General features: G+C 40.9%; 1 protein-coding gene across 5 annotated transcripts in view; it reads right to left on the bottom strand.

The window, feature by feature from the left end:
• Window positions 1–6,313: 6,313 nt before the first annotated feature.
• The window catches only part of LIN7A (lin-7 cell polarity scaffold A), a 154,004-nt gene continuing 146,683 nt past the window's right edge, over window positions 6,314–13,634 (bottom strand). For 3 of the 5 annotated variants that reach the window (XM_077471941.1, XM_077471938.1, XM_077471936.1), the window contains one exon: window positions 6,314–7,138. In XM_077471941.1, the coding sequence (XP_077328067.1) occupies window positions 7,111–7,138 (28 nt within the window). In that variant the 3' untranslated portion in view covers window positions 6,314–7,110. Of the gene's footprint in view, window positions 7,166–12,135; window positions 12,161–13,634 lie in introns of all 5 variants that reach the window. The other 2 variants (XM_077471939.1, XM_077471937.1) reach the window with 2 other exon arrangements.

The following is a 13,634-nucleotide window of genomic DNA, read 5'->3' as shown; positions in this document are numbered from 1 at the left end:
AAACATATTACAAACATGGCATGTTCAAAATTGAACCCCTTCATTAGATTAGTCTGTATCCCTTTTCTGACTCATCTTGTTATCTGCACTTAAGGTCTTAAAAGTCACCCAAGTGACCTTTTTAGAAGATGTGCTGTTATATTTAACCATTGTACTTAAATATTTTTCTTGTGACTCATCGCTCAATTATACATCAAGAATTTGGACACAGCTATTGTGATGCCTGCTGACAATGTAGGTGTTTTTTTCTTCTTATATTCCAGCTTTCAAATCTGAATTAATTGTAAGTTAAATGGAAAAATATTTCTAACGACAAAGGCTTACAAAAAAGCCATGTGCAAACGTACTGTAACTAATGGAAAAATACATCCAAAATACCTGAAGACTTCATAAATTGAATAACAAGAGACTTCAACTAAATGTGTTAAATATCACTGTGGGTGGTCAGTGGGTCAAAAATATACACAAAAACTGACAGCTTTTGAAATACATTTTTTAGGTTGAATTTATCATTATTTTACTCCTTTTAATAGACCAGTATTGCATAAGCATCATTTTAGTTCAGTAAATGTTCTTTTGAATTATTTGACCTGAAGCTTTATGACAATTTTTTAGGGCTGCGGAAATTAATGATTAATTCCTTGATTAATTGTTAATTTTTTTGATCAATCAAAATTCTTTTGATCGGTACTCACCTCTCCGCCAGCTTCCGGGTCTTCAGGGAGTTCCGTCAGAGATCAGGTAACGTTGCAGACATCGACATCACTGGACTCCTCCCCCCTTCCCTCAGGGTATGGTAACAAAGAGTGGCTCCTCCAGTAGTGAGATGTGCATAGTCAGACCAGTTGTGTCTTGTGCCCAGGTAAGTGTCTGCACTAGGGTCGCCCCCCTGCATTTCTCTGCTTTTCTCCTCCCCTACTCTTGGTTCTGTGCATTCTCAGGCTCTGATCCAGACACAATGCACTCATTTCCTGCAAAATGCTCTACAGTAGGGGGAGGGTCACCGAATACTGCTTTATTTATCAAACATTTCAGCAGTAGGGCAGATTTGGGGCTGATTGGGCTCCACTCGGGATGTAAACACTGCTGGGATCAGTGGGATTTTCAATGCATTTCTAGCTGATCCATTGGACTCATCGTGGAGCTGATTTCTGTGAATGGCATGAAGTTCTGCAAACGGTCCCATGTGTATGGAGGAGCCTTGAAATGAACTGAGGGGGGATCAGCATGCATTGAGAAAAGTTGGGGAAGCCTGATGATTGTATATGGAGAGATGGTTGCAGGCTGCACTGGTGCTTCTCTCTTATTGTTCAGCATGGCCTGGGTCCATGTGTCCCATTGACTCCTTTATAATCAATGACAGCCTGTTGGTAGGTGATCAGAGAGGTGGATTCACAGTCATGGAAAATCATCTCACCTTCCACCCTTGGTTACTTTATTTCAGAATTCTCTCTGGTATCTACTCTGGTATCATCTGCTACAGTTTGAATTTAAAATGTATTTGTGTGAACTATGAAGTTAAGTCATGGATTGTGGAAACTAACTAGTGTCGGGTGATTGTATATAGTGTATACCACATTTACCACTGACTAATGCAGAGTTTTAATGCAAGGAGATCAGCTAAAAGTAGTTGGATCTGTATGTGTGTTATAATTAATCAAAATTAGTCGATTAATCGATAAAAAAAAAAAAAATTATCGAACACGAAAATTTTAATCAGTAAAAGCCATACAATATTTCTCATAGATATGCACCAAATACACCTTCAGTTCTGGAAATATTTTTCCGTTTAAAAACTGAACATTGCTTGTGACTATCAAAGCTTACAGAAAATCATAAGCTTTAGAAAGTTTAATACATTTGGACATCACAGGCAATGATACTAAAAAAAAGAAAAAAGAAAAAAAAAGCAACCTACTTGACTGTCACTGCTTATCTAGTGGCTTTAATACCTCCAAATCACTGACCTGGAATAAATACAGCAATCAGGATTCTGTCTTCACTTTGACTTTATTTGCTGCAAGCTTTTTTCAAGACACAGTCATCTAGTATCTTTAAAAGGTCAGTCGTGGTGCTGTACTATAGGGTTCCTACAACAGAGTGCTAGCCCTAATTTATTAAAAAAAAATTAAAACGTCAATCAAACTAATACATAGGGAAAGGCTCAAAACGCAATCCATAGTGGTTGGTTTTGTATAAATTGTATCTCCTTATTAACCACTTTCAGACCGGACCATTTTGCTGGTAAATGACCAGAGGTCTTTTTACACTTTGGCACTGCGCTGCTTTAACTGGTAATTGCGCGGTCATGCAATGTTGTACCCAAACAAAATTTGCGTCCTTTTCTTCCCACAAATAGAGCTTTCTTTTGATGGTATTTGATTGCCTCTGCGATTTTTATTTTTTGCGATATAAACGTAAAAAGACCGCAAATTTTGAAAAAAAATGATATTTTCTACTTTTTGTTATTAGAAAAATCCAATAAACTCAATTTTAGTCATACATTTAGGCCAAAATGTATTCAGCCACATGTCTTTGGTAAAAAAAAAGTCAATAATTGTATATTTATTGGTTTGCGCAAAAGTTGTCACATCTACAAACTAAGGTACGTTTTCTGGAATTTACGCAGCTTTTAGTTTACGACTGCCTATCTCATTTCTTGAGGTGCTAAAATGACAGGGCAGTACAAAACCCCCCCAAATGACCCCATTTTGGAAAGTAGACCCCCTAAGGAAATTGATAAGAGGCATGTTGAGCCCATTGAATATTTTATTTTTTTGCCTCAAGCGATTGAATAATGACAAAAAAAAAATTTTTTTTTTTTTTTTACACAAAGTTGTCACTAAATGATATATTGCTCACACATGCTATGGGCGTATGTGAAATGACACCCCAAAATAAATTCTGCTGCTTCTCCTGAGTACGGGGATACCACATATGTGGGACTTTTTGGGAGCCTAGCCGCGTACAGGGCCCCGAAAACCAAGCACCGCCTTCAGGCTTTCTAAGGGCGTAAATTTTTGATTTCACGCCTCACTACCTATTACAGTTTTGAAGGCCATAAAATGCCAAGATGGCACAAAACCCCCACAAATGACCCCATTTTAGAAAGTAGACACCCCAAGCTATTTGCTGAGAGGCATGTTGAGTCCATGGAATATTTTATATTTTGCCACAAGTTGCGGGAAAATTACAAACTTTTTTTTTTTTTCACAAAGTTGTCACTAAATGATATATTGCTCACGCATGCCATGGGCATATGTGAAATGACACCCCAAAATAAATTCTGCTGCTTCTCCTGAGTACGGGGATACCACATATGTGGGACTTTTTGGGAGCCTAGCCGCGTACGGGGCCCCAAAAACCAAGCACCGCCTTCAGGCTTTCTAAGGGCGTTACAGTTTTGAAGGCCATAAAATGCCAAGATGGCACAAACCCCCCCCCCCCAAATGACCCCATTTTAGAAAGTAGACACCCCTAAATTTAGGGGTACACTAGTGAGACTAGGTAATAAATGGCGGGTGCTCTGAAACTATAAAAAATAACTAACCAACCAGCGTCACCTGTAACAGTTATATGGTGATCACTGGTGAAAGGGTTAACTAGGGGGCAATCAGGGGGCTTTATGCGGTAGTATATGGGGGTCCCTGGCGCTATAAAAAGCTGCGGCGAACCTAAATGCCTACCTGCCTAACTAGCGTCACCTGTGACACTAATACAGCGATCAGAAAAACGATCGCTTATTAGGCTGGGTTCACACTGGAGCGATGCGGGAACGCCACGAATGCGCGGCGGGTTCCCGCATCGCATGCCTCCCGGCGGCAGTTCACACTGCCCTATGCGAACTGCTGGGAGTGTCAGTGAAATGTTAATGACACCCCCAGATCAGTTCGCATATCGCAGTGCGATCTGCAAACTTGGATCGCATGGTGTGAACACCCATGCGATCCGATTCTGCTGCGGACCAAAAAAAGGGTCCCGTGCGAGTTTGCGGCGGGTGCGGCGGGTGCGACACGAATTCAGCCATACTATCTGTATAGCTGAACTCGAATCGCACAGAGATCGGATGTGATTTGCACTGCAGTGCGGTGCGAATCACATCCGTTCTCATAAACCGCTGCAATGTGAACCCAGCCTTAGTGACACTGGCGACGGGGGGTGATCACGGGGTTAAACCTTTATTGGGGGGGTTAGGGGGGTACCTTAGAACTAAAGGGGGCTAACCCTAACTGCCCTAACAGTTATTAGTCACAAATGACACCTGCCGGGTGATCAGGGGGTTAAACCTTTATTAGGTAATAAATGGCGGGTGCCCTGAAACTATAAAAAAATAACTAACCAACCAGCGTCACCTGTAACAGTTATATGGTGATCACTGGTGAAAGGGTTAACTAGGGGGCAATCAGGGGGCTTTATGCGGTAGTATATGGGGGTCCCTAGCGCTATAAAAAGCTGCGGCGAACCTAAATACCTACCTGCCTAACTAGCGTCACCTGTGACACTAATACGGCGATCAGAAAAATGATCGCTTATTAGGCTGGGTTCACACTGGAGCGATGCGGAAACGCCGCGAATCCGCGGCGGGTTCCCGCATTGCATGCCTCCCGGCGGCAGTTCACACTGCCCTATGCGAACTGCTGGGAGTGTCAGTGAAATGTTACTGACACCCCCAGATCAGTTCGCATATCGCAGTGCGATCTGCAAACTCGGATCGCATGGTGTGAACACCCATGCGATCCGATTCTGCTGCGGGCCAAAAAAAGGGTCCCGTGCGAATTTGCGGCGGGTGCGGCGGGTGTGGCGGGTGCGGCGGGTGCGGCGAATGGCTGAACTCGAATCGCACAGAGATCGGATGTGATTTGCACTGCAGTGCGGTGCGAATCACATTCGTTCTCATAAACCGCTGCAATGTGAACCCAGCCTTAGTGACACTGGCGACGGGGGGTGATCACGGGGTTAAACCTTTATTGGGGGGGTTAGGGGGGTACATTAGAACTAAAGGGGGCTAACCCTAACTGCCCTAACAGTTATTACAGTCACAAATGACACCAATGCAAAAAAAAAAAAAAAAAAAAAAAAATGACATTGGTGTCACTGTGACTGGGGGGCAGGGGTAATTGGGGGGGTGATCGGGGGGTAAAGGGGGGGTGTGAGTGTGCCTGGCATGTTCTACTGTGTGTGGGATGTGTTGGTGCAACTCACTGATCCGCTCTCCTCCGTGTCGGAACGAAAAATACCGACACGGAGGAGAGAATACATCACTTCCTCTCCTGTGTTTACATTACAGGAGAGGAAGTGATGTCACCGGGGATTTCCATTCGTCGGGAGCGATCGCGAGGGGGTGGCCATGAATGAATGGCCGTCCCCTCGTCCGGGATCGCTCCCGAACGAAAACCGACCGCCGCAGGCACCGGGCGGGGGCCCGATCGGGCCCCCGACCCGCGGGAGGCAAAGGACGTACATGTATGTGCTTATGCCTGCCCGTGCCATTCTGCCGACGTACATCGGCGTGCGGCGGTCGGCAAGTGGTTAAAGTCCATGTCCACAGGAAGGTATTTCTCCTTCAATACCTCTATACCATCTCCTCCCTTGCCTATTCACCAGTTATTAAAAAAAACAAAAAAACTTCTGAGACCTTTGAAACCAAAGAGCTAACTCTTCTGTTTACATACCAGGGCTTTTTATCCCTCTCCTAAAAACTTGTTTTTTTGTGTACTTGTAGATTGTAGATTTCTTATGACTTCGTCTTCCAAAAGAAAAGAAGGGGATATCTACCTAGTTAAGCCAGGCAAAACAGTTCACAATATATGCACACAATGCAATTAGTTGTTTTCCAGTCATTCCACTTTTATCAATACCTACAAATATACAAAGTAATCAGTGTGGTAAAATATCATGTAGATCAGTGATTCTCAACCAGGGTTCCGTGGAACCCTAGGGTTCCTCCAGAGGTTGCTAGGGGCTCCTTCAGCATTGGGCAATTTCTGCCTCTCGGATAAGTTCCCACCAACACCATTGATCTTTTTAGCTATCTGTAAGGAGGTAATTCTTCCCAATGACCACAAATGTAAGGACCATTCTTCTCACTGACCATCACACTAATGTATCAGGAGTTGTAGATTCTCTTGGGTTCCCCAAGACTGAAGAACTATTTCAAGGGTTCCTCTGTGTTGAAAGGGTTGAGAAAGGCTGATGTAGATAATTGAACATGGATATTATCAATACCTCTTCATGCTCAGAAATAAAAATTAATTAAATGTAACTGCTTTGTGCTTCTTTATCTGAACATTTTAAAATTAATACATGAGGCAAGTTTATTAGAAAATATTTAATTTTGACAATAAATGAGTACTATAAACACTGGATAAACTTTAATATAACAAAGTGTATAAATAATTAAGTAGCAGTTCTTCAAACAAAAAAAATATGAAAAAAAAAAAACCTTTAACAGCACGCAAGGACAAATAATATCTCTTTCTTTTACAATATGGATAATAATGCTACATATATCATCATATGTAAAATACAAGTTTCAATTTCTAATTCAGCAGCAGCTACAGTACCTAACATTGCTCGAGTGCAACATACAAAACACAAAAGGTAATAATGCTGCTGTGTCTAAAAACATAAAACCGTATAAATGTATAACTTACTATAGTAAGGAAAAAATATTAAATCTTATTACAAACAACAAGTTGTAAATTATACAATTTACAGTACAGAATTGTATTATTCATTGTGTACAAGTGCTGATCTGTTAGTGCCCTAGATAGCAGACGCATTTCTGTGTCCAGTGAACAATGAAGAATTCTAGACCTAATCCCAGGCATTTAGACCCAACTAGAGGAATAAACTCATCAGTGACGGTGACGGACTCTATAATCCTCTTTACACAATACTAAATTAAATGGGTACATTAAATATTGGAAAGGAAGTCCAAAACAAAGAAGTTTTCCTATCTACCAAAAACATCACCTCTATAGGGAAAACTTATTAATAGCCTCACCAAAGGATGCTCATCCACCTGTTTGCTGGATAACGGGAACTAAATCTTGTCTGATCCTTGGGAATGCAGGCTCCTGGAGATGGCATTGCTCCATAGTCATTGTTCTAGTGGCGTTTCTTTCTTGAGAAAATCCTGCAATAGAGGTGAAGAGCAAAAGAACTGAGAGCAAAAGAATAAATTGCCAGTGTGAGATTCAAACTAGCAGGAAAACAAGTGAAGTACTGTTGGCTGTGTGAACAAAAATAATACATAGAAAATTGAACTGTGCTCCTGAACTAAATATAAATGCGATAAAACAAGCTAACATGAACAGATGATAATATTACTGATTCAATGGGACAAAATGCCCACTAAAATACATTATAGCAACTAAGCAGAATTCATCTTTTATTATCCTGATTGGATGCTTTAATTTGCTGTAAATTATCACTTATTCTTCTACTTCTTCTATAACATTTCTTTTATGATAGAACAATTCACCAGTTTTCTTGGAAGTTTAAGATTTAAGGCTGGATTCACACTGTAGCATGCTGCGGCTCAAAGCAAGGGTCCAGGATGTCCCCATTCACCGTTTCAGGTCCAATTTCCGCCTAAACCTTTGGCTGAATTCAGACCTGAAATGGACCAAAAGATGCACAGGACCCATGTGCAATTCACACAAGAGCCGCTGCGGAGATGTGTGAACTGGCCCCATAGAGAGCAATCTCCTGCAATGTGAATTGCATCACATTTGCAATAGTGTGAATATTAATAGTAAATAGTTAATAGTAAATACTAAAGGACCAGTCTAGGATGGTAGAATGATTTTTTTTCTTTCTTATATGCCATGGATACTCCTCTTTGATACTCCGAAGCTTCAGTCCTGTCCCTCATTTCAAACTAAAAATATTGGCGACCCTAGCTATAATGATATTTTGGAATATTATCTCAAAAAACAATTTGGGTTGTTGCATATTATCACTTATTCTTCTACTTCTTCTATCACATCTTACTGTATGAAAAGCCAATTGAGCAGTTCCCTTGGACTGTTTTTAATGGACCAGTTTAACATGGTAGAGTACATTTTTTTTCTTTCTTTCTATGCCATGGATATTCCTCCTTGATACTCTAAGGCCCCTTTCACACATGCGGACATTATGTCCATATTTCATCCATCCGTTTGCAAATGAAATGTGGACATACATGCATCCCTATGGGATAGCGGGTGTCCGCAGACACCGCTATCGTCCGCCTCTGCTATTGTCCGATTCTGCAGACGGAGGAAAATCCTATTTTTCTATCCGTCTGCAGAGCAGATCGGATGAACACGGACAGACGGTCTGTGTTCAGCCCATCCCCCATAGAGGAGAGTGGACAGCTGACAGGGCGGTCCCTGCATAGTGTGCTGTGACCACCCTGTTATCCACCGGCTCAGCGGGGACAACGGAGCAATCCCCGCTGAGCAAGCGGATCATCATGCGGCGGATCATTACTGATCCGTCCCCTGTGAAAGGGGCCTAATACCATGTACACACGACTGGACTTTCCAGCAGACTAGGTCAGACGGAATCAGTCCGTCAGATAATCCGATCATGTGTGGGCTAATCCGATCATTTTTCATTAAAAAAACTGACCTAGAAATATTCAAATCTGTTCGATGGACTCAATTCCTATTGGGAAAACCATCGCAAGGGAGGCTTTTGGCTACTGGCTATTGAACTTCCTTTTTTAGTCCCATCTTACGTCATCGCGTTCAAAACGAACAGACTTTTGAACGGACCTAGTCCTTTCGTGTGTAGTCAAGTCCGTCCTGAAAGTCAGTCGGAACGCCACCGAAATTCTGTCGGGAAGATCGTCAGACCTAGTCTGCCAAAAAGTCTGGTCATGTATACGCGGCATAAAGCTTCAGTCCTGCCCTTATCTCAAAGTAAGGATGTTGGTTAGTTATAATGATATCTTGGAATATTATCTCTAGAAGCAATTTAGCAGTATGAAGAAGATGCAGGATTTATAGGTTTACTGAGTTTTACTAAGTGTATGAACAAGAGAACAAAAACATGGCATATTAAAGATGTAGTTAATTTTACCCATAAATATATATCTTTGCTAGTAAAGATAGGAATCGGCAGCATCAGAAACCAATAAGAAGGCTCCACTAATAAAAATGAAAACCTTCAGCCTGCACTGCCATCTTCTGGCTGCAGTGTTCCTCTGAGGTGCTATGTATTAACAGAGTAACTGTCAACCACCATCTAAATTATAATTAACCACTTCAGCTCTGGACCATTTTGCTTGTCAAAGACCAGACCACTTTTTGAGATTTGGCACTGAGTCGCTTTAACTGACAATTGCGCGGTCATGAGATGTGGCTCCCAAACAAAATTGATGTCCTTTTTTTCCCACAAATAGAGCTTTCTTGTGGTGATATTTGATCACCCCTGCGGTTTTTATTTTTTGTGCTATAAACAAAAATAGAGCGACAATTTTGAAAAAAACACATTATTTTTTAGTTTTTGTTATAATAAATATCCCCCAAAAATATTAAAAAATATTTTTTTTCACTCAGTTTAGGCTGATACGTATTCTTCTACATATTTTTGGTAAAAAAAATCTCAATAAGCGATTATTCATTGGTTTGCGCAAAAGTTATAGCATTTACAATATTGGGGATAGTTTTATGGCATTTTTATTAATATTATTTTTTTTACTAGAAATGGCGGCGATCAGCAATTTTTATTGTGACTGCGACATTATGGCGGACACATCGGACATTTTTTACACATTTTTGGGACCATTGTCATTTATACAGCAATCAATGCTATACAAATGCAGTGATTCCTGTGTAAATGACACTGGCAGTGAAGGGGTTAACCAGTGGGTGGCAGTGTAGGGGTTAAGTGTTGCTAGGGGTGTGTTACTAACTGTTGGGGGCTGGGCTTTAATTTGGTGAACACTGATCTCTGCTCCAATCACAGGGAGCAGAGATTAGCATCACTAGTTGCTAAGCAGAACGGGGAGGTGCTGTTTACAACGGCATTTCCTTGTTCAGCCGCCCTGTGAGACGATCGTGGGTATCCCCGCGGCGATTGAGTCCGCGGGACCTGCACACGAGCGTGCCGCCGGCGACGCGCTCGCGATGGCAGGGTGGCAAATTTAAAGGGGCGTACAGGTATGCCCATTTGCCTGTCCGTGCCATTCTGCTGATGTACATCAGCCTGCGCTGGTCTGGAACCGGTTAAAAAAAAAAAAAAAAAGGTAAAGACCCCTTTCACACTGAGGAAGTTTTCAGGCATTTTAGCACTAGAAATAGCCTCTGAAAAGTGCCTGAAAGCTGCCTCCCATTCATTGCATTGCTTTGAAAGTGCCGCAAAAAGGGTATTTTTTCCTTTTTTATCATGTTATCACGTGACCTTAAAAAACCAAAAGGTGCTGCAAAAGCACCGCTAAAGCACTTCAAAAATGACCAGCACTTTAGCACCATTATAGTGGTGCTTCAGTGTGAAAGGGGGGGGGTCTAAAACAATCAGTTTTTTTTGTTGTTGTTTTTTAAATGTTTGTGCATTTGGCACTTGGCAGCCTATAACAGGGATATGCAATTAGCGGACCTCCAGCTGTTGCAAAACTACAATTCCCATCATGCCTCTGCCTCTGGGTGTCTTGCTTGTGGCGGTCAGAGTACTGCTATGCCTCATGGGATTGTAGTTCTGCAACAGCTGGAGGTCCGCTAATTGCATATTCCTGGCCTATAATTTAAAAGCAGTTTTTTTAAAGTGTTCCAAGTAAAATTATATTGGAGGAGATTTACTAAAACTGGTGCACACAGAATCTGGTGCAGCTCTGAATAGTAACCAAATCAGCTCAGGTTTTATTGTTAAAGTTTAAAGCATAACTTCACTTTTGTTAAGAAACCCCCCCCCCCGGGTGATCTATGTACATTCAAACGATTGTAACAACCTTTGTTTCAGTTCCTACCTTTTGCTATTCTGAAGAAGTCACTGTTTATTCCCCTGTGCCTCTGTGCTCAGTGGGTCTAATGGGAGTGATTTCATAATTATCAATCAGCTGTGTACCTGCAGGGAACTAATAAGGAAAGCTGCTGGACCTGCATCCCTTTAGACGTGTTCCTATTGGAAATATCTCACCAAAAATTATATTTTTGTTGAAGGGAATGCCTGAAATCTGACTTGTATCTTAGGCAGACTTCTGAGAAAATTGGTGAGCCAATCACACAAGCCAGAAATTATGTTTCTGGGGAGTGGACATTCTGTGTACAGAACAACTCCATGTAGCCATATTGCATTACATTTATATAAAATTACAGCGGCTGCAGATTGAAACAGAAAGGTCGTTTTTAATAACATTCGATTACAATATGACTTGTATCGCAATTGTACGCGCTATATTATTTTTTCTTTATTTGCTATTTTTTTCCCCACAAAAGTGGAGTTACCCTTTTAATTGAACAATCTGAAGTTAAAGTTGATTGGCACCAGATTCTGTGTGCGCCCATTTTGGTGAATCCCCATTATTTTCCTAACCAAGTGAGTACTAGCCTGCAACACCCCTTTATTATTAGTGCAGTGATTTTATTGACTGGCAATTTACTGTAACAATACTGTACCCAAATACATTATATGTCATTATATGAAGTATAGAACTTTCTTTTGTTAGTATTTAATGAGCACCTTTTTTTTTTTTTTTTTTACTGTATAAAAGAAAAAAAGAACATAAATGAAAGAAAAAATATTTCTCTTACTTTCTGTTATAAAACATATCAAATAAAAGTAGCAGGACTTAATGTAAACCACCAAAATGACCCCTTCTTGAAAAGTAGACACCCCAATCTAAGTTGTTGCCACAATTTTTTGGGAAATGAAGAAACATTCTGGTATTAAAGGGGTAAAGGATACTGCTCAGTAATGGTACACTAGTCACATTATATATGCAGATCATACATGGGAAGGGGGGGGGGGGGGGGTGAAGGGGTTAGTGTTCCGATCACATACAGTGGGGGGGATGTAGGAAAAAGGGATAATGCACAAATGTATAGTACAAGGAAGGTGAAGGGGTTAATATACAGACCACTGCAAAGATAGGATACTGTATATACCAGAAAGGAGGGGGCTGAAAGAGTTAAAATTATATCTCACCTTTGAGATCCACTGATATTCTAATCTGAAATTAATGATTGAATATAACTCAATAATTTATTAATTTATTAGTTCTTCCTTCCTTCCCTTCCTACATTGTAAGTACACCACTGCACTACTCTGCAATGTGGTAGTTTACAAATAGGAAAGGATATAACTTTTAGTGCAATTCACAGGAAGTGACAAGGATGTTGTATTTAGGGCAGGATCAACAGGTATTTTCCACACTTGCTGAAAATGTTTCTGGCCCGGAAACTAGTGTAGCCACCACATCTAAGGACTGTAAGCTGAACTACATTGCATTTTTGTTCTTGGGCTTAGATATCCTTTAAAGTGGACCTGAACATTTAATAAAGTTAGTTGTGCATAAGCAGTACCATGAAACAGGCACCTGAAAAAGCAATGCATTCCCTAGCATGTGTGGATGTCTGCGTACTTCTGTCATACTTGTATTTCTGAAGTGTGAGACTGGCCCTGATGCCCTGAAGCGAAAATTGGTGGTGTGACCATTTTCCTGCTCATTGTTCTCCTTACTGGATGCTTTGACATGCGGAATCAAAGCCCTGCCTCTACCAAGATGGCCACCTCCACGAAGGAAAACAATGCAGAAGAAGACATGGTAAGGGCTAGTTTACACTTGTGGCTGGAGGGAAGGGGTGGTAAAAAAATTGTGTTTTTACTGCCTTCCAACCACTCCCTTAACTAAACACAGTGGTCAGAGGGGAATGTACACATACCGATGTTGTGATGCTTTGCCTTGCCACAGTGGCAAGAATTATGCACCCAGCATGAATAGGGCCATGCCGCCTCCACCCTGCAACCTTGCAGCACAGTAGTTCAGGATTTACAGGGTTAAAACAGACAGATAGGAAATGTCATATCACTTCCCAGCCACCTGTCAAACATCACTGCAGATCACACTTCAGAGGACAATGCAAATATAAACAAGTCATAATAGATCAGTTGCAGGAAGACCACTTTGACTTTTGACTTTGACTTTGACTTTTTTAGTTGCAACTGAGCTGTCTTTGAGAGAAGAGAAAGACAGCTCTGAAATAGTAAAAAGCATTCTACTATCAATAGTATAATATTTTTTGCCGTTTTTGAGTTTATTTTCTTAGTGTTATTTTGATTCTGACAGTGCATTCGGAACTGCTAGTGTTATAGACTCCCTGCCTCCGGTGCTTTGGCAAAAATGTTTTCATATCAAACACAGTAGGGATAAGAATGGACCTGAATGCAGTAAAAGGTTTGGAAGCTTTACTTACCTTGGTGAGATTTTTCCAGTTTAACACTTAAGCTACACATGTCTAGCACACTTGAAAAAAATTATGCAACCTTTTAGATTTCTACTACTTTGACTGAGGAGTATGGAATGGCAGAACACTTCTTCATAATAGATACATTCTATATATCATTATGCATGTATACATAATGATAAATATAATGTATTTATAAATGTTTTCACACAAGATTCACATAACTGTCACCCAAGATTC

Source organism: Lithobates pipiens, unplaced genomic scaffold, assembly GCF_037356315.1.
Source record: "Lithobates pipiens isolate NorthernLeopardFrog02 unplaced genomic scaffold, aLitPip1_a1.2 Scaffold_8, whole genome shotgun sequence".
Lineage (NCBI taxonomy): Eukaryota > Metazoa > Chordata > Amphibia > Anura > Ranidae > Lithobates > Lithobates pipiens.
The sequence above is the reverse complement of the archived record's forward strand: the minus strand, read 5'-3'. Positions and strand labels throughout refer to the sequence as shown.